Here is a 22,187-nt window from a genome sequence, read left to right as displayed (position 1 = left end):
GGCTGGAGGTACGTACCCAGGATGTTCTGGTGCCTCAGCAGCACTGTGTTGTAGATCTCAGTCTCTCTGAACCAGGACTTCTCATCTCTGGAGGAGAAGATCTTCACAGCCACACTCTCCCCCTGCCACTGGCCCCGCCACACCTCACCATAGCGCCCCTTACCTATAATAGGGCGAAGAAAAAAGGAAAAAAAGATTAGCGCAAAGCAGACATTGTGTACGTCTGAAATTTCCCCATATTCTTAATATTGTGCACTACTTTTGACCGGAGTCGTATGGGCCCTGGTTAAAAGTAGTGTACTATATAGGGAATAGGGTGCCATTTCATACAGCCATTTTGAATGAATTACTAAAAATGTGATTCTTCAAATACAGTGGGGAAATATAAAGCCTCTGACAGGAATAAACCCAATGTTCATCTCCAACGCAAATGTCAGATTATCGCAGTCCATCATGTAAAAATGATGAAATCTTTGTAAAAAAAAAATATTTAGAGAGTTTCACTGATTTAAAATGTATTTTATATGGCAGTGTTACACAAAATTCTAGACCAATAGTTAATGGGACACATAGTACAATTTCATTTTGGTCATGCTACTTAACCTTGACCTTCTGCATAAACTACATAAATAACACTACAGGTACGGTAACTGCCCAAGTACAGGAAACACTTCAGTAAATTAGAGATACAAAGTATATTGAAAGCAGGTACTTACACAGTGGTGGTTCCTGAGTTAATTAACCCATCATTAATTCCATCATGTTTAAGGTCATGTATAATAAAAACGCCCAGTTGCCCATTATTTTGGCTACCGACTAGATCTCAGTGACATTGAAAGAGGGGTCTCAAAAGAGCATATATTTTTTTTTTATCTAAACCTTTATTTAACTAGGCATGTCAGTTAAGAACAAATTGTTATTTACAATGACGGCCTAGGAACAGTGGGTTAACTGCCTTGTTCAGGGCCAGACCTTGTCAGTTCGGGGTTTCGGCCCACTAGGCTACCTTCTGCCCCAAAATAGGGTGTTGGTCCACCACAAGCCACCAGAACAGCTTCAATGTGCATTGGCATAGATTCTACAGGTGTCTGGAACTCTATTGGAGGGATGCGACACCATTCTTCCACAATTTAGGGTTTTGTTGATTGTGGTGGAAAATGCCATCTCAGGCGCCGCTCCAGAATCTCCAATCAGTGTTCAATTGGGTTGAAATCTGGTGACTTAGACACACATACTTTAAACCTCAATCCAGGCTGCATCACATCCGGCCGTGATTGGCAGTTCCATAGGGCGGTGCACAATTGGCCCAGCGTTGTCCGGGTTTGGCCGGGGTAGGCCGTCCATTGTAAATAAGAATTTGTTCTTAACTGACATGCCTAGTTAAATAAAGGTTAAATACATTTTTTTTTTTTATTAATTATTAACCTGTTGGGGCTAGGGGGCAGTATTTACACGGCCGGATAAAAAAACGTACCCGATTTAATCTGGTTACTACTCCTGCCCAGTAACTAGAATATGCATATAATTATTGGCTTTGGATAGAAAACACCCTAAAGTTTCTAAAACTGTTTGAATGGTGTCTGTGTATAACACAACTCATATGGCAGGCAAAAACCTGAGAAGATTCTCACCAGGAAGTGGCCTGTCTGACAAGTGGTTGTTCTTCTTGCCTCTGTTTATTGAAGACTGGGGATCTTTGCTGTAACGTGACACTTCCTACGGCTCCCATAGGCTCTCAGAACCCAGGAAAAAGCTGAATGACGTAATTCAATGCCCAGGCTGAAACACATTATCGCGTTTGGCAAGTGCTCTATCAGACGGCCATTAGACGAGGCTCGTGCATGAGGGGATAGCATGCTTTTACTTTTTCTCTCGTTGAATGTAAACAGGCTTTGCCGGTCGGAATATTATCGCTTTTTTACGAGAAAAGTGGCATAAAAATTGATTTTAAACAGCGGTTGACATGCTTCGAAGTACGGTAATGGAATATTTAGAATTTTTTTGTCACGAAATGCGCAATGCTCGTAACCCTTATTTACCCTTCGGATAGTGTCTTGAACGCACGAACAAAACGCCGCTGTTTGAACATAACTACGGATTATTTGGGACCAAACCAACATTTTGTTATTGAAGTAGAAGTCTTGGGAGTGCATTCTGACGAAGAACACCAAAGGTAATCAAACTTTTCTAATAGTAAATCGGAGTTTGGTGAAGGCTAAACTTGCTGGGTGTCTAAATAGCTAGCCCTGTGATGCCGGGCTATCTACTTAGAATATTGCAAAATGTGCTTTCACCGAAAAGCTATTTTAAAATCGTACATATCGAGTGCATAGAGGAGTTCTGTATCTATAATTCTTAAAATAATTGTTATGTTTTTTGTGAACGTTTATCGTGAGTAATTTAGTAAATTCACCGGAAGTGTTCGGTGGGAATGCTAGTCACATGCTAGTCACCTGCTAATGTAAAAAGCTGTTTTTTGATATAAATATGAACTTGATTGAACAGACATGCATGTATTGTATAACATAATGTCCTACGATTGTCATCTGATGAAGATCAAAAGGTTAGTGCTGCATTTAGCTGTGGTTTGGGTTTATGTGACATTATATGCTAGCTTGAAAAATGGGTGTCTGATTATTTCTGGCTGGGTACTCTGCTGACATAATCTAATGTTTTGCTTTCGTTGTAAAGCCTTTTTGAAATCGGACAGTGTGGTTAGATTAACGAGAGTCTTGTCTTTAAAATGCTGTAAAATAGTCATATGTTTGAGAAATTGAAGTAATAGCATTTCTAAGGTATTTGAATAACGCGCCACGGGATTCAACTGGCTGTTGAGTAGGTGGGACGCAGAGAGGTTAAGACAATATGTAGGTGTTTCCTTTATTTTGGTAGTTACATGCAACCCATTTGACATTAAATTGAAACATGTTTGTTAAAAATATTTTTGTTGGCAGTTTATACTCGACTAGACCCACAAATCAAATGTGTGCAATGTTGGTTTAGGGAGTTGAGTGTTACATTGGCCATCTGGCCATGTTTCAGACCGAACTCTAGGAAAACTAAGAGAAATATTAAGAGACGCTGCTGGAAAAAAAAAAAAAAACTCTTGTAAGAAATCTCTCAGGGTCAGAGAACAGCAGTGGCTCCGTTTTGCAACACAAATCTCTGTTCCAACAGTGCTACACTTTAAGGGGTCTGACATTTTTTGGGGGGGAAAAAACATTTACTCCAAAACCTGCACTGAGGCTAAACGTACACCTTAGCCACTGAACAAAGAGAACAGGCTCTGATTGGATACTGACCCACACACTCGTTGAGCGTGATTTGTCGGGCGACAGTTCTCTGAACGAGGAAGGGGAGTCCGGAGCCGCTTCCCGACGTGCACGAGTGGTCCAGCAAATCCTACGAGAGAGGAGAAGAGGGACAGACAAAATAACTGAACTGCAACCAGAGGAATATGATCAGCCTGTACTCTCTCTAGATGAAAGTGGCCCAGCCCTCAACACAGCAGAGCATCTGGGATTTGGTTAATACGGCTGGCCTCCCGCCTCCTGATGTGGCCCACGTTGGGGAGGCTGAGTGAAATGGGTGATGATTAGTGCTCAGACTCCAAATGCTGGCTATCTTGCTGTCTGTGTGCATGTCTATCTGTGAGTCAGTCTGGCCATCCTGAAGTCTGGCCATCCTGAAGAGAGAGAGAGAGAGAGTGTGAGTGAGTGAGTGAGTGAGTGAGTGAGTGAGTGAGTGAGTGAGTGAGTGAGTCAGTCAGTCAGTCAGTCAGTCAGGCCACCCTGGAGCAGCAGAGGGCCCTCTGGGTAAACAACAGCAGTCCCTGATGATTAGTGAACTGAGGGGGCTGAGAGATTTGATCTAATCCCAGCCCCAGACTCCAAACAGACGCAATGCTGCTAAGCCTTTTATTTTTAACTCCTCTCCAGGCATCTGCAGGGCATCATGGCTGACACAAGGGGGTAGTGTTCTGCAACTCCATCAAACACGCCTGAGAAAAACAAACTTGCAAGCAGAGGACTAAAATGGAAAAACTAAAAAGATAGATGCCACATGCATAAAACACATGCTGTGTACAATTTGGGAAGGGAAAAAAATACTAAATAGAAGCCAATGACAACTCATTTTGTCATTAGTTAAAGTCCCTGTTTAGTGGGAGGGCAGATCTGGGCTGTTCTGTTGAAGGGGGGAATTCAGCCACAGCATTACCACAATCACGACATTTTTAGGCATCCAGGGCTAATGGGGGAGACCCGCCTGTGTTGTAGGGAAATGGGTTTCTTTTTTTACTATCACCACGGTTTATAATAACTTTTATCCGGGTTGCTGCCAAGCACTTTTTAATTATACTGAAACAAAACATTATGCGGCAGCATATTTGGAGGTTACATTGCCAAGTGCTCTGATGGGCTTTGGAAAATATCTAGAAATAGATCCAACATCGGCAATTCCTTAGCACACCTCAGCCCATCAGTGCTTTCAGTGAGACTGGTCACCCCAATGGAAACATTCGGCCTGTTTAGGGTTTTCCTTAAAAATGTTAATTAAAAAAATTTCCGGGATTGGTCTGGGTCTTGAGGTGGGTAGATTGCTGAAGTTTATCAAAAATGCTGATTAGAGTTGCAAACTCAAAGCATTATTTCACTAGAGTAGCCAACATACTTGCAAACAAAACGGGCCATTTTGTTGAAATCATGTGCATCTGTGAAACACATGTGCTCAATATGCTCTGGTAAAAACAATGCGCATATTTTCCATCACAGTGGTGGAACAAATTCTTCCATTCCCAATTCCCAGGACAGGAATGTAATCCTGACAGGGTTGATATTGGCCTACTACAGGAACACAGTGGAACATAGAGTGCATGACTACCTGGCACACATTCACACACAAATGGTCTTTGGGCTCAACATAATGACATAGTTTGAGAGTGTATAAATGGTGTTCAGTGCTGGACTGCGTGGATTGGAACCATACGAACCACAGCTCCCCAACGAGCCCAGGCCTGGCATGCCCTTAGTGTAGGGTTGCAATGTCCCAAAATTCCCTAGTTTTCCAGAAATCCTGGTTAGAAGAAGCCCGGAAACAGGAGGGAATAAGCAGGTAATCATCCAACCAGGATTTCTGGAAAACCTGGTAATTTTGGGAAAGTGACTAGAATTTTGCAACCCTAAGTATGACCATGTCTTACTCACCGCAAGTGTACTCTCCCCCACGTTGGAGGCGATGAGGCCATCTATGGTGCCGTACTCAGCTTCCCGGGCCGTCAGCCTCTCCATCTGGTTCTGGTGGATGCGTCTGAACACCAGGATGGCGATGCCGGAGAGGACGACGAGCACGATGACCGGAGCCACGATGACGATGGCCAGTGTAGTCAAGCTGTAGTTGGGCAGGTTGCTTGCTACGAGGATGAGAAAGACGTTTAGGTTTATTTGAACATCCTGGTACATATTGTATGTATAAACATAAATAAAATGTGATGTCATACAATATATAAAAACACATTTAAAAAGATATGATCTGCCTAAATATATGGGAAATATATGAGCACGACAACAACGCGGAGTGCCTGAATACAAGCCCTTAGCCGTGGTATATTTGCCATATACCACAAACCCCCGAGGTGCCTTATTGCTATTATAAACTGGTTACCAATGTAATTACAGCAGTAAAAATACATGTTGTGTCATACCCGTGGTATACGGTGTGATATACCACAGCTGTCAGCCAATCAGCATTCAGGGCTCAAACCACCCAGTTTATTATAAAGTATATATCACATCATGCCAGAAACAGATGAAGACAAAAAAAACATAATCGCCTTTAAACACAAACTACATTCAATCCAGTACAGTGTTTGGACAACGAATTTGAAATCTGCAGTACAACCAAGTTCCTCCTCCGTTCAGCTTAGCCAGGTGCCCAGCTGCCCCGGGGATCAAACCACAGCGTTTACTAAAGCCCTAAGCTTTGGGAGGCATCATTCAAGGAGAGGCGATGATAATTAGGCATGTTTAAGAACACGTTCTCTCCCTCCTCCCCCGTCCGCCTGCCTGGACCAAAACAGACTGAGGAACCTGGCTCCAGGGTTGAGGGGGAGGCCAAGGTAAGAGCACACTGCAGCATATATCCACGGGTGGGATAGGCCACACATCAACAGGCTGCACCACCACCATGCCTGGAGACTGACTATCACACACTCCAGGGGGAAAAGACTGCCTAGCCCTCAGCACAGACAATGCTCCCTCTTTTCTCCCATGCATACTGAACTCTTTCTCCTTCGCATAGCACTCTTGGAGAGTGGAATTCAACGAAGCTCAACTGGCTCAGAATAGACAGTATAGAAAACAACAGATTTTTTGACGGAAATGGCACAGAGTGTCAATGTGTCGATGTATTCTACTGTTCTTGTTAATGCAGAAATGTCGTTTTTGGTAGATGCTAAGATCTTCTTGTGTGTTTGGTGTGTTTAACAAAAACAGGGACTAACCTCAAAGAAATATTGATATTTAGGAAATAATTAATTTTTATACATATAGAGCCTACTCTTTTTACTGTGGATAAGAGAAGAGAGTGAGTTTCAGAGAACAGAGCTATACATTTCATTCAGGTGCGTGTCTCAAATGACCCCCTATTCCCTGGTCAAAAGTAGTGCACAATGTAGGGTATAGGGTGCCAATTGGGACGCAGACTCAGTGTCCTCTCCTTTCCCAGGGGGCTCCGCTCTACACTGCCTTACAGGTCTGTGTCAGGCAGAGCAAACAATCTCAGAGAGGACATAGGAGGAAGTAGACCGTGACTAAACACAATTCTAGCGTTTGTCTCTTTTTCCAGACTGTCCCCTCTGCTGTGGAGGTGCTCGGGGTGTAACCGCCACACAGGCCTGAAAAGCAGACCAATAGAGGACCATGCAGCAAACGACTATGGAAGACAATTTCATGCACTGCAGCATCGCGTCCTCACTGGAGAATGGCCAAGTGGACAGAATCAATAGAGCACCTGCCTCTTCACGTCAGTCAACCGATCAAAGACAGAAGATCAGTAAGAGCATATGGCCCAAAAGTGTTGTTTTCTTGGCAGTAATTCAAATCAAATGTTATTGGTCAAATACACATACTTAGCAGATGTTATTGTGGGTGTAGCGAAATGCTCCAACAGTGTAGTAGAATCTAACAATTCACACAAATCTAAAAGTATTAAAATGGAATTAACAAATACGTAAACATTAGGACAAGCAATGTCTGAGTGGCATTGACTAAAATACAGTAGAATAGAATACAGTATATACATATGAGATGAGTAAAGCAGTATGTAAACATTATTAAAGGGACTAGTGTTCCATTATTAAAGTGGCCAGTGATTCCATGTCTATTTATATAGGGCAGCAGCCTCTAAGGTGCAGGGATGACTAGCTGGGTGGTAGCCGGCTAGTGATGGCTATTTAACAGTCTGATGGCCTTGAGATACCACCATCTGGAGAGCCACCACCACCACCATCTGGAGAGCCCTGTGGTTGCGGGTGGTGCAGTTGCCGTACCAGGTGGTGATACAGCCCGACAGGATGCTCTCAATTGTGCATCTGTAAAATTTTCTGAGGGTCTTAAGGGCCAAGCCGCATTTCTTCAGCCTCCCGAGGTTGAAGAGGTGCTGTTGCACCTTCTTCACCACACTGTCTGTGTGGGTGTACCATTTCAGATTGTCAGTGATGTGTACACTGAGGAACTTGAAGCTTTCCACCTTCTCCATTGCGGTCCCGTCGATGTGGATAGGGGCCTCACAAGGGTGCGTGCTCAGCCCCCTCCTGTACGTCCTGTTCATCCTGTTGTATGCCCTAGCTCCCTCTGCTGTTTCCTGAAGTCCACAATCAGCTCTTTTGTTTTGTTGATGTTGAGGGATAGGTTATTTTCCTGTCCCCACTCCGCGAGGGCCCTCACTTCCTCCCTGTAGGCTGTCTCGTCATTGTTGGTAATCAGGCCTACTACTGTTGTGTCGTCTGCAAACTTGATGATTGAGTTGGATGCGTGCGTGGCTACGCAGTCATGGGTGAACAGGGCGCACAGGAGGGGGCTGAGCATGCACTCTTGTGAGGCCCCAGTGTTGAAGATCAGCGAAGTGGAGATGTTTCCTACCTTCACTACCTGGGGGCGGCCCGTCAGGAAGTCCAGGACCAAGTTGCACAAGGTGGGCTTCAGACCCAGGGCCCCGAGCTTAATGATGAGCTTGGAGGGTACTATGGTATTGAATGCTGAGCTATCGCCAATGAACAGCATTCTGACGTTGGTATTCCTCTTGTCCAGATGGGATAGGGCAGTGTGCAGTACAATGGCGATTTCAACGTCTGTGGCTCTATTGGGGCGGTAAACAAATTGATGTGGGTCTAGGGTGTCAGATAAGGTAGAGGTGATATGATCCTTAACTAGCCTTTCAAATCACTTCATGATGACAGAAGTGAGTGCTACAGGGCGATAGTCATTCAGTTCAGTTTCAGTGCCTTGCAAAAGTATTCTTCCCCCTCCACTTTGTTGTCCTTAAGCCATTTTGCCACAACTTTGGAAGTATGCTTGGGGTCATTGTCCATTTGGAAGACCCATTTGCAACCAAGCTTTAATGTCCTGACTTGAGATGTTGCTTCAATATATCCACATCATTTCCCTCCTCATGATGCCATCTATTTTGTGAAGTGCACGAGTCCATCCTGCAGCAAAGCACCCCCACAACATGATTCTGCCACCCCCGTGCTTCACGGTTGGGATGGTGTTCTTCAGCTTGCAAGCATCTCCCTTTTTCCTCCAAACATAACGATGGTCATTGTGGCCAAACAGTTCTATTTTTGTTTCATCAGACCAGAGGACATTACTCCAAAAAGTACGATCTTTGTCCCCATGTGCAGTTGCAAACCGTAGTCTGGCTTTTTTATGGCGGTTTTGGAGCAGTGGCTTCTTCCTTGCTGAGCGGCCTTTCAGGTTATGTTGATATAGGACCCGTTTTACTGCGGATATAGATACTTTTGTACCTGTTTCCTCTAGCATCTTCACAAAGTGCTTTGCTGTTGTTCTGGGATTGATTCGCACTTTTCGCACCAAAGTACGTTCATCTTTAGGAGACAGAACGCATCTCCTTCCTGAGCGGTATGATGGCTGCGTGGTCCCATGGTGTTTATACTTGCGTACTATTGTTTGTACAGATGAACGTGGTACCGTCAGGCATTTGGAAATTGCTCCCAAGGATGAACCAAACTTGGAGGTCTACAACTTTTTTCCTGACGTCTTGGCTGATTTCTTTTGATTTTCCCATGATGTCAAGCAAAGAGGCACTGAGTTTGAAGGTAGGCCTTGAAATACATCCACAGGTACACCTCCAATTGACTCAAATTATGTCAATTAGCCTATCAGAAGCTTCTAAAGCCATGACATAATTTTCTGGTATTTTCCAAGCTGTTTAAATGCACAGTCAACTTAGTGCATGTAAACTTCTGACCCCCTGGAATGTGATACAGTGAATTATAAGTGAAATAATCTGTCTGTAAACAATTGTTGGAAAAATTACTTGTGTCCTGCACAAAGTAGATGTCCTAACCGACTTAACAAATAAAAAAAGTGGTTGAAAAACGAGTTTATGACTTCAACCTAAGTGTATGTAAACTTCCGACTTCAACTGTATATACACCTGTTCTGAAAGGCCCCAGAGTCTGCAACACCACTAAGCAAGCAGCACCATGAAGACCAAGGAACTTTCCAAACAGGTCAGGGCCAAAGTTGTGGAGAAGTACAGATCAGGGTTGGGTTATGAAATAATATCCGAAACTTTGAACAGCCCACGGTGCACCATTAAATCCATTATAAAAAAATGGAAAGAATATGGAACCACAACAAACCTGTCAAGAGAGGGCCGCCCACCAAAACTGACAGACCAGGCAAGGAGGGCATTAATCAGAGAGGCAACAAACAGACAAAAGATAACCCTGAAGGAGCTGCAAAGCTCCACAGAGGAGATTGGAGAATCTGTCCATAGGACTTAAGCCGTACATGCCACAGAGCTGGGCTTTACGGAAGAGTGGCCTGAAAAAACTAGGTGCCTAAAGAACAAAATGCCAAAAGGCATGTGGGAGACTCCCCAAACATATGGAAGAAGGTACTCTGGTCAGATGAGGCTAAAATGTTGCTTTTTGGCCATCAAGGAAAACGCTATGTCTGGCGCAAACTCAACACCTCTCATCACCCCGAGAAAACTATCTGCCACCACCATGCTTCGCTGTGGGGATGTTTTTCCATCGGCAGGGACTGGGAAACTGGTCAGAATTGAAGGAATGATGGATGGTGCTAAATACAGGGACATTCTTGAGGGAAACCTGTTTCAGTCTTCCAGAGAGTTGAGACTGGGACAGACAGAGGTTCACCTTCCAGCAGGACAATGACCCTAAGCTTACGCTAAAGCAACACTCGAGTGGTTCAAGGGGAAACATTTAAATGTCTTGGAATGGCCTAGTCAAATCCCAGACCTCAACCCAATTGAGAACCTGTGGTATGACCTAAAGATTGCTGTACTCCAGTGGAACCCATCCAACTTGAAGGAGATGGAGGAGTTTTGCCTTGAAGAATGGGAAAAAAATCCCAGTGGCTAGATGTGCCAAGCTTATAGAGACATACCCCAAGAGACTTGCAGCTGTAATTGCTGCAAAAGGTGGCTCCACAAAGTATTGACTTTGGGAGGGTGAATAGTTATGCACGCTCAAGTTCTGTTTTTTTGTCTTAATTCTTGTCTGTTTCACAATAAAACATATTTTGCATCTTCAAAGTGGTAGGCATGTTCTAAATCAAATGATACAAACCCCCCCAAAATCTATTTTAATTCCAGGTAGTAAGGCAACAAAATAGGAAAAAATGCCAAGGGGGTGAATACTTCCGCAAGCCACTGTACCTTTGCTTTCTTGGGTACAGGAACAATGGTGGACATCGTGAAGCAAGTGGGGACAGCAGACGGGGATAGGGAGAGAATATGTCCGTAAACACTCCAGCCAGCTGGTCTGCGCATGTTCTGAGGACGCGGCTAAGGATGACGTCTGGGCCAGCAGCCTTGCGAGGGTTAACACATCTAAAATGTCTTACTCACGTTGGCCTTACACAGCTTCAAAATAGCCGACATGGACACAGACATGCACCTAAAGTGGAACACCATGGCTGTAAAGTAACATGCTATACAAGACGTCAGAGCTCAAGGTCTCGCTTCACAGCGCTGTATGGGTTTTGACTGACAGCAGTTCTAAACTTGAACACCACTCGCGATAAGAAGTTGCCCCCATCCCTGCTGCTAAATGGGCAACTTTTGCAAATGTTTTGTTTTCTGAGTAAGGGAAATGCTGCAAATAAAGAGGACTACAGTGAGGGAAAAAAGTATTTGATCCCTTGCTGATTTTGTATGTTTGCCCACTGACAAAAAATTAGTCTATAATTTTAATGGTAGGTTTATTTGAACAGTGAGAGACAGAATAACAACAACAAAAATCCAGAAAAAGGCATGTCAAAAATGTTATAAATTGATTTGCATTTTAATGAGGGAAATAAATATTTGACCCCTTCTCAATCAGAAAGATTTCTGGCTCACAGGTGTCTTTTATACAGGTAACGAGCTGAGATTAGGAGCACATTCTTAAAGGGAGTGCTCCTAATCTCAGCTTGTTACCTGTATAAAAGACACCTGTCCACAGAAGCAATCAATCAGATTCCAAACTCTCCACCATGGCCAAGACCAAAGAGCTCTCCAAGGATGTCAGGGAAAAGATTGTAGACCTTAACAAGGCTGGAATGGGCTACAAGACCATCGCCAAGCAGCTTGGTGAGAAGGTGACAACAGTTGGTGCGACCATCCCCACCGTCAAACATGGAGGTGGAAACACTATGCTTTGGGGGTGTTTTTCTGCTAAGGGGACAGGACAACTTCACCGCATCAAAGGGACGATGGACGGGGCCATGTACCGTCAAATCTTGGGTGAGAACCTCCTTCCCTCAGCCAGGGCATTGAAAATGGGTCGTGGATGGGTATTCCAGCATTACAATGACCCAAAACACACAGCCAAGGCAACAAAGGAGTGGCTCAAGAAGAAGCACATTAAGGTCCTGGAGTGGCCTAGCCAGTCTCCAGACCTTAATCCCATAGAAAATCTGTGGAAGGAGCTGAAGGTTCGAGTTGGCAAACGTCAGCCTCGAAACCTTAATGAAGATCTGCAAAGAGGAGTGGGACAAAATCCCTCCTGAGATGTGTGCAAACCTGGTGGCCAACTACAAGAAACGTCTGACCTCTGTGATTGCCAACAAGTACTAAGTCATGTTTTGCAGAGGGGTCAAATACTTATTTCCCTCATTAAAATGCATATCATTTTATAACATTTTTTACATGCGTTTTTCTGGATTTTTGTTGTTGTTATTGTCTCTCACTGTTCAAATAAACCTACCATTAAAATTATAGACTGATAATTTCTTTGTCAGTGGGCAAACGTACAAAATCAGCAGGGGATCAAATACTTTTTCCCCTCATTGTAATGTATTTTGAAAGATGAGACGCTGGGGATTATAATAATTACCGCTTTGATGTCATACAAGCAAGCCAAACAGCCGTTAGTCCAAACGTGCACTTCACATATCACACAACTCATGTAATATACCGTGTGAACGTTTACAATCACTATGTTTGATGTACAGTTACAAGATGACATGGCGTCATACCCTGGGTGGTTCTGAATAGAATGTAGCCTATGTTTGACGTATTGTGAAGAACTCTGGCAGGGAACACGCATCTGAATGCAGTCTATTCTATTTCGCACCACAGAAAGGGGTTGAGGGGAGGACGGCTCATAATAATGTCCGGAACGGCGCAAATGGAATGGCATCAAACACCTGGAAACCATGTGTTTGATGTATTTGATACCATTCCACTGATTCCGCTCCAGTCAGTACCCCCGGGCCTGTCCTCCCCAATTAAGGTGCCACCAACCACCTGTGATGCGCAGCAAAATAACGATCTGCTTCTCTGAATTGCCTTTTGAAAACAGATTATATTTCGTAATTTAGCTAGTCATGTTGGCAATAGAACAAGTTTTCAAAATCATTCCCACCCGACCAGATTGCGATTTATAAATGGACAGTTTTTTTGGAATGTGTAAACAACAGTAATTGTGTAGAGGCGGGGATGCAGGGCTGTGTTCCAAAGGAAAACAACTACAAGTCTGCTTGCTGTAGTTCCTCAACGGCACAGCTAGGCGAGCTCAAAATAGCACCTTATCGTTGAAGACTCTTCTTTGTAGAGGTCGACCGATTAATCGGAATGGCCGATTAATTAGGGCCAATTTCAAGTTTTCATAACAATCGGTAATCGGTATTTTTGGCCACTGATTTGCCGATATATATATATATATATTTTTTTTTTTACACCTTTATTTAACTAGGCAAGTCAGATTAAGAACACATTCTTATTTACAATGATGGCCTAGAAACGGGGGTTAACTGCCTTGTTCAGGGGGGATTCGTTTTTGCAACCTTCGGTTACCAGTCCAACGCTCTAACCACCTGCCTTACATTGCACTCCACAAGGCTTAACAGGCTGACTACCTGTAACGCGAGGGCAGCAAGAAGCAAAGGTAAGTTGCTAGCTAGCATTAGACTTATAAAAAACTATCAATCTTAACATAATCACTAGTTAACTACACATGGTTGATGATATTACTAGATTATCTAACGTGTCCTGCGTTGCATATAATCGATGCGGTGCCTGTTAATTTTCATTGAATCACAGCCTACTTCGACAAACGGTTGTTGTGTTGATTTAACAAGCGCATTTGTGAAAAAAAGTACTGTCGTTGCACCAATGTACCTAACCATAAACATCAATGCCTAACAGGAATATTTAGACTTAGCCATTCGTTAGATAAAATACAGAACGGTTCCGTATGTCACTGAAAGAAAAAAAAAACTTTTGTTTTCGAGATGATAGTTTCCGGATTCGACCATATTAATGACCCAAGGCTCGTATTTCTGTGTGTTTATTATATTATAATTAAGTCTATGATTTGATAGAGCAGTCTGACTGAGCGGTGGTAGGCAGCAGCAGGCTCGTAAGCATTCACTCAAACAGCCCTTCGCTGTGCTTCAAGCATTGCGCTGTTTATGACTTCAACCTGGGTGGGTATAATTTGTGGAACGTTCCAACAGGAATCTATTCCAAAAACGTCATAAATAACAAGGTTTCCAAAAAACAAAGCATACAAAGTTGTATAGCGGCAGAATAAGATACCGGGTAGGGAGTGGTCTATTTCATTGCGTTTTTCACTCATCACATTTATTCCGAAAAATGTCTGTCCTCACATGTCTGTTTGCCTATGGACAAACATTAAGAATAAGCTACGTGGTGAGTTGATGCCTATTCGGCAGCTAGTTAGCTAGGTTTGTATGCGTTGTTGGTTGGCAACCTTTTACTTTACGTTTTTTGGAACAGATTCCTGTTGGAACGTTCCACAAATTATACCCACCCCTTCAAGCCTATCAACTCCCAAGATTAGGCTGGTGTAACCGATGTGAAATGGCTAGCTAGTTAGCCGGGTGCACGCTAATAGCGTTTCAAACGTCACTCGCTCTGAGACTTGGAGTAGTTGTTTCCCTTCCTCTGCATGGGTAACGCTGCTTCGAGGGTGGCTGTTGTCGATGTGTTCCTGGTTTGAGCCCAGGTAGGAGCGAGGAGAGGGACGGAAGCTATACTGTTACACTGGCAATACTAAAGTGCTTATAAGAACATCCAATAGTCAAAGGTATATGAAATACAAATGGTATAGAGAGAAATAGTCCTATAATAACTACAACCTAAAACTTCTTACCTGGGAATATTGAAGACTCATGTTAAAAGGAACCACTAGCTTTCATATGTTCCCATGTTCTGAGCAAGGCACTTAAACATTAGCTTTCTTACATGGCACATATTGCACTTTTACTTTCTTCTCCAACACTTTGTTTTGCATTATTTAAACCAAATTGAACATGTTTCATTATTTATTTGAGGCTAAATTGATTTTATTGATGTATTATATTAAGTTAAAATAAGTGTTCATTCAGTATTGTTGTAATTGTCACTATAAAGAGATATATATATATATATACACACACACACTGCTCAAAAAAATAAAGGGAACACTTAAACAACACAATGTAACTCCAAGTCAATCACACTTCTGTGAAATCAAACTGTCCACTTAGGAAGCAACACTGATTGACAATAAATGTCACATGCTGTTGTGCTAATGGAATAGACAACAGGTGGAAATTATAGGCAATTAGCAAGACACCCCCAATAAAGGAGTGGTTCTGCAGGTGGTGACCACAGACCACTTCTCAGTTCCTATGCTTCCTGGCTGATGTTTTGGTCACTTTTGAATGCTTTCACTCTAGTGGTAGCATGAGACGGAGTCTACAACCCACACAAGTGGCTCAGGTAGTGCAGCTCATCCAGGATGGCACATCAATGCGAGCTGTGGCAAGAAGGTTTGCTGTGTCTGTCAGCGTAGTGTCCAGAGCATGGAGGCGCTACCAGGAGACAGGCCAGTACATCAGGAGACGTGGAGGAGGCCGTAGGAGGGCAACATCCCAGCAGCAGGGCCGCTACCTCCGCCTTTGTGCAAGGAGGAGCAGGAGGAGCACTGCCAGAGCCTTGCAAAATGACCTCCAGCAGGCCACAAATGTGCATGTGTCTGCTCAAACGGTCAGAAACAGACTCCATGAGGGTGGTATGAGGGCCCGACGTCCACAGGTGGGGGTTGTGCTTACAGCCCAACACCGTGCAGGACGTTTGGCATTTGCCAGAGAACACCAAGATTGGCAAATTCGCCACTGGCGCCCTGTGCTCTTCACAGATGAAGCAGGTTCACACTGAGCACATGTGACAGACGTGACAGAGTCTGGAGATGCCGTGGAGAACGTTCTGCTGCCTGCAACATCCTCCAGCATGACCGGTTTGGCGGTGGGTCAGTCATGGTGTGGGGTGGCATTTCTTTGGGGGGCCGCACAGCCCTCCATGTGCTCGCCAGAGGTAGCCTGACTCCCATTAGGTACCGAGATGAGATCCTCAGACTCCTTGTGAGACCATATGCTGGTGCGGTTGGCCCTGGGTTCCTCCTAATGCAAGACAATGCTAGACCTCATGTGGCTGGAGTGTGTCAGCAGTTCCTGCAAGAGGAAGGCATTGATGCTATAGACTGGCCCGCCCGTTCCCCAGACCTGAATCCAATTGAGCACATCTGGGACATCATGTCTCACTCCATCCACCAACGCCACGTTGCACCACAGACTGTCCAGGAGTTGGCGGATGCTTTAGTCCAGGTCTGGGAGGAGATCCCTCAGGAGACCATCCACCACCTCATCAGGAGCATGCCCAGGCGTTGTAGGGAGGTCATACAGGCACGTGGAGGCCACACACACTACTGAGCCTCATTTTGACTTGTTTTAAGGACATTACGTCAAAGTTGGATCAGCCTGTAGTGTGGTTTTCCACTTTAATTTTGAGTGAGACTCCAAATCCAGACCTCCATGGGTTGATAAATTGTATTTCCATTGATTATTTTTGTGTGATTTTGTTGCCAGCACATTCAACTATGTAAAGAAAAAAGTATTTAATAAGATTATTTCATTCAGATCTAGGATGTGTTATTTTAGTGTTCCCTTTATTTTTTTGAGCAGTATATATATATATATATATATATAAAAATATAAAAATATATAAATAAATAGGCCGATTAAATCGGTATCGGCTTTTTTTTGGTCCTCCAATAATCGGTACCGGTGTTGAAAAATCATAATCGGTCGACCTCTACTTCTTTGAGTAATAAAAGTGCAATGAAATCACGTAGGAACTGTGCACATTTTGGAGGTGTGTGTGTGTGTGTGGCCACTTGGAAACACCAGTTAGACCTCTCACCTCTCCTTGTCATTTCATTTTGTTTTATGTTTATGCACCTACACCAAATTGTCCAATTTTATCATGATACTGAACGTATCCAGAGTATTTTCAGATTTCGATATCAACAAACACGGCGAAAAGTACAGTAACTGTAAAATGCACATAAAATCCACAGTGTAATGTTTGGATTCAGTCTTTTGTCAGATTAACTGTTTTGTTCTCATCTTCAGTCTATTCATTTCCCCATAATCTTCAAACTGTTCCCTTTTGATTGCTACCATGGTTATGCATATGCTTTGCATATTTATTCTGTAAGAAACATTGAAATGTAGCCCTATCCATATAGGCCAACGCAAGTGGTGTAAGTGGTTAATTAATAACCTTGGTTTGAATGCAAATGTGCACCACACAGACCTCCCATTAGAATACAGATGCATATGAATGAATGTACGCCATTGTGTGTGTCCCAAATAGGGTGCCAAGTAGCCAGTGCATTTACTTACCAATAACAGGCAGCTCCACAGTGACGTTCATGTTACACAGGTGGCCCTGGCAGCACTCCACGATCTGGTCGCGGGAGGGCGGCGTCTTGCAGGTCATTCTGCTCTGCTCGTACACCTTGAAGCAACCCTTCTGGTTGACCAGGGCTCCGTCGCTGACCGTCAGACTGGAGAAGCAGTGCTGGCCCATGCAGCGCTGCCCGGTGGCACACGACCGCCCCTTGCACACGCACTCGTGTTCGCCGGCGGACTTCACTTTCTCTTCTGGACGGGAAACAGAAAAGATAATTATTGCTCATGGAGTAGGGTGATGCTAGAGCTGCCCCGGGCAACTGGAAGTGCTGTTATTGTGAAGTGGAAACGTCTAGGAGCAACAACAGCTCCTCCGCGAAGTGGTAGGCCACACAAGCTCACAGAACAGGACCAGCAAGTGCTGAAGCGCATAAAAATTGTCTGTTCTCGGTTGCAACACTTACTGGAAGCAACGTCAGCACAAGAACTGTTCGTCGGGAGCTTCTTGAAAAGTGTTTCCAAGGCCGAGCAGCCGCACACAAGCCTAAGATCACCAGGTACAATGCCAAGCATCAAATGGAGTGGCGTAAAGCTCGCCGCCATTGGACTCTGGAGCAGTGGAAACGCGTTCTATGGAGTGATGAATCACGCTTCACCATCTGGCAGTCCGATGACGAATCTGGATTTGGCGGATGCCAGGAGAACGCTACCTGCTCCAACGCCAACTGTAAAGTTTGGTGGAGGAGGAATAATGGTCTGGGGACGTTTTTCATTGTGCAGGCCCCTTAGTTCCAGTGAAGGGAAATCATACAGCATACAATAACATTCTAGACTTTGTGGCAACAGTCTGAGGAAGAACCTTTCCTGTTTCAGCATGACAATGCTGCATGCACAAAGCGAGGTCCATACAGAAAAGGTTTGTCGAGATCGGTGTGGTAGAACTCGACTGGCTTGCACAGAGCCCTGACCTCAATCCCATCGAACACCTTTGGGGTGAATTAGAACGCCGACTGCGAGCCAGGCCTAATCGCCCAACATCAGTGCCAGACCTCACTAATGCTCTTGTGGCTGAATGGAAGCAAGTCCCCGCAGCAATGTTCAATCATCTAGCGGAAAGCCTTCCCAGAAGAGTGGAGGCTATTATAGTAGCAAAGGGGGGACCAACTCCATATTAATGCCCATGATTTTGGAATGAGATGTTCGACGAGCAGGTGTACACATACGTTTTGGTCATGTAGTGCATCTTCATAAATATGAATCACCTCTATGATATGCATACCTATCTTCTTAAAAAAATAAGTTGCAAATTATGTATATATTTACATATGAAAACTACAATAAGTGAGAGATGAAGCATCAGTGAGGCCAAGATTAGAATTTTTTTTAAATTATTTCAGTGAAAACAGGGTAGTGTGTTACCTTTTGCTGGTGCTTCCACAGTGACGTTCATGTTACACAGGTGCCCCTGGCAACACTTGACTATGTGGCTGGGAGAGGGAGGGGTGGCGCAGGTGGCTCTCCCCTGGTCGTCATCCTGAAGGCAGCCCTTCTGGTGACCCACATACCCGTCACTGATCTTCACAGAGGAGAAACACCGCTGGCCTGTACAGCGCTCCCTGCCCTCACATGACCGTCCCTCACACACACACTCATCGTCTTGCAAGGCAGGCGCCACTTCCTCATCTGTTCAATAAGAGAGACCAGACAAGTCCATGAAACCTTTTCATTCGCATTCATTTAAACAAATATAACGACTCTTCAGGTGGTTTTGTTTATGGAAGCATTTTACTAATGTACCCAAATGGCCTTCACGCAAATGAAAAACTAAATGTAAATGTGTTATTAACTAAATCATTGTGCAAAGTGGTGATGTGCTGCCTAGGTAGGTAGATATAGGATGTGGTAATGTGAGTGACTCAGCATGCTGATATTGCTTAGCCTACATTGAGGGAGGGATAAAAGCATGAGTGTAATGATTTCAATGAAAACAATGCATCACCTCTCTCTGGGTCTGCCACTGTGATATTCATGTTACAAAGGTCGCCATGGCAGCACTCCACAGTCAAGTTATGGGACGGGGGACTTCCGCAGCTTATGGACCCTTCGCCATGCCCCACAATGCACCCCTTCCGTCGGAAGAACGTGGCGTTCTGGATGGAGACGGCCGAGAAGCACTGCTGGCCAATACAACGGTCTCCGCTGTCGCATGACGGCCCGTCGCAAACACACTCATAGTCGCTCGCGCTGCCCTTATCTGCACAGTCATTAGACCAGACAGACATTTTTAGTATTCTCCATTCATTTCAAACTCAAAAACAAAAATCACAATACATACTGACGAACAGAACTGAAAAGAAACATATTTAAAACACCAAAGGCATAAAATACACAGACATTCGGCATTGTTAAAACTTCTTCGGGATCGGTGTCCCTTCAACGGGACGCTTGAGCTAACGTAGGCTAATGTGATTAGCATAAGTAACAAGAACATTTCCCAGGACAAAGACATATCTGATATTGGCAGAAATGTTTCATTATTGTTAATCTAACTACACTGTCCAATTTACAGTAGCTGTTACAGTGAAAGAATACCATGCTATTATTTGAGGAGAGTGCACAAGTTTGAACATGAAAAGTTATTAATAAACAAATTTGGCACATTTGGGCAGTCTTGATACAACATTTTGAACAGAAATGCAATGGTTCATTGGATTAGTCTAAAACTTTGCACATACACTGCTGCCATCCAGTGGCCAAAATCTCAATTGCACCTGGGCTGGTATAATACATTATGGTCTTTCTCTTACATTTCAAAGAGGGTACAAAAAAAATACAAAAGAACAATTGGGTTTTTTCTTTGTATTATCTTTTACCAGATCTATTGTGTTATATTCTACTACATTCCTTTCACATTTCCATAAACTTCTAAGTGTTTCCTTTCAAATGGTACCAAGAATATGCATATCCTTGCTACAGGCAGTTAGATTTGGGTATGTCATTTTATGCGAAAATTGAAAAAAAAGGAACAGATCCTTAAGAGGATTTATTAATATGTGAATATTGTGGTCATATTGTGGTCATGTTAGTGCAGGAGATTTGCTATGTTCAACCTCCCTCATTCTTATAATGAGTGTGTCATCATTTAGCTGCTACACTACAGTAGGTGATGCAGAATAATAAGTATCCCCAGCCAGCCAGCCAGCCAGCCAGCCAGCCCGTGACAGTGAGAAATTCTCAGTTCTCCCAGAGCCCAGTCTGCGAGCCTGTCACTGCAGTTGTTTAAAAAAATACTGCGAGACAGCGGGGGAGAGGGAGAGAGACAAAGCACGCCCTTGACAGAAAAAATGTAAACTCACTACGCAGATTCAAAGCCGTATACATGGCCGAATGTATGGGGAATGGTACCGAATGAGTGTCATCTCTGAAGCGGCTACCTAATGTACCGAAATCTCTTTGTTCGTGAGAATAGACTTTTTTTTATTAAGGAAAGGTGTCAAAATCTTACCTTCCACACTGAAAGAGGGTAAAACCAGAAGTATGAAGACCAGAATAAACATGTCTAAAGCCGTATACATGGCCGAATGTATGGGGAATGGTACCGAATGAGTGTCATCTCTGAAGCGGCTACCTAATGTACCGAAATCTCTTTGTTCGTGAGAATAGACTTTTTTTTATTAAGGAAAGGTGTCAAAATCTTACCTTCCACACTGAAAGAGGGTAAAACCAGAAGTATGAAGACCAGAATAAACATGTCGTCATCTAACATCGTAGACCTGGAAGAGACAGAAGTTGGGATTAGACGACCATATGACATTGGAATAACGTGTTCACCAAAAACATGGACCTTCAAAATAGCTTACAATTTAGAAAGACAAGATACATACATTTATTTGTGTCACATCATTTGACAAATCAACATCTATGTAAATGCCTTTGTTATGTCCACTAAAATGATTTCAAGCCAATTGCTGTGACAGGATAAAAGGATGGACAGAGAGGGAGGGGCAGGGGTTGATCTAAGAGCACCATCATAATGGCATTTTTACTCAAAGAGAAAGACCTTTCCTTGTTTTCAATAAAGAGTCAACACCAAGTTTAAAATGCTCAAGTAAAGTGGGTCTCATGCCTTCCTGTTGTCCTGGCAACAAGGTGTTGAGTGGCAAGCAATGGGGAGACTGGTGCGCTCCTATTGGCTGAGCTGTAGAGAGAGAGAGAGACAGCCTTCTTGACAGCAAGGGGAGCAGACAGACGCGGCAGGAGAACGAGGAGGACCGGAGAGGGGCACAGCAGGGAGCACCAACGTGGGAGCCCAAATAGAAACATTTCAAATGAGGAGGCTGGGTCTTTAAAACCTTCAATATGTGTCTTTAGGCACATCGACATACATGCACATTGACGTCTGCTTGACTTCGGCTGTGATCTGTCTGATTCAAGCAGAGGCCACCGCACTCCACAGCAACACATCCGCACTCCACAAAAATAGGATGCATGTTTTCCAAATCTATTCCTGTACTAATTCCACACCGATAATATTTGATGCGGGAGGATATCTCCCTCCAATTCCGCCACCTTTTCCCCATGCAGCGCGTTTACGACATACTAAGCCCGGGCTGATCGTTATCTTGGCAGTGTTTGTGTCTGCCCACTGATAAATATCCCAGTGGTGTATTCCCAAAGCCTTTGTGCCCTCTCCCAGACATAAATGTTAGCATTACCCCAACGCCGCCTGCATGG

General features: G+C 43.9%; 1 protein-coding gene across 7 annotated transcripts in view; it reads right to left on the bottom strand.

The window, feature by feature from the left end:
* Positions 1 to 22,187, bottom strand: part of LOC115156083 (activin receptor type-1) — a 41,379-nt gene that overhangs the window by 5,505 nt on the left and 13,687 nt on the right. For 6 of the 7 annotated variants that reach the window (XM_029703353.1, XM_029703355.1, XM_029703358.1 and 3 more), the window contains exons 2-8: positions 21,153 to 21,226; positions 19,453 to 19,707; positions 18,873 to 19,136; positions 17,445 to 17,705; positions 5,205 to 5,410; positions 3,303 to 3,402; positions 17 to 163 (exon numbers count right to left, since the gene is read on the bottom strand). In XM_029703353.1, the coding sequence (XP_029559213.1) occupies positions 17 to 163; positions 3,303 to 3,402; positions 5,205 to 5,410; positions 17,445 to 17,705; positions 18,873 to 19,136; positions 19,453 to 19,707; positions 21,153 to 21,219 (1,300 nt within the window). In that variant the 5' untranslated portion in view covers positions 21,220 to 21,226. Of the gene's footprint in view, positions 1 to 16; positions 164 to 3,302; positions 3,403 to 5,204; positions 5,411 to 17,444; positions 17,706 to 18,872; positions 19,137 to 19,452; positions 19,708 to 20,958; positions 21,011 to 21,152; positions 21,227 to 22,187 lie in introns of all 7 variants that reach the window. The other variant, XM_029703354.1, reaches the window with a different exon arrangement.

The sequence above is a fragment of the Salmo trutta genome, chromosome 20 (genome assembly GCF_901001165.1).
Source record: "Salmo trutta chromosome 20, fSalTru1.1, whole genome shotgun sequence".
Taxonomy (NCBI): Eukaryota; Metazoa; Chordata; class Actinopteri; order Salmoniformes; family Salmonidae; genus Salmo; species Salmo trutta.
The sequence above is the reverse complement of the archived record's forward strand: the minus strand, read 5'-3'. Positions and strand labels throughout refer to the sequence as shown.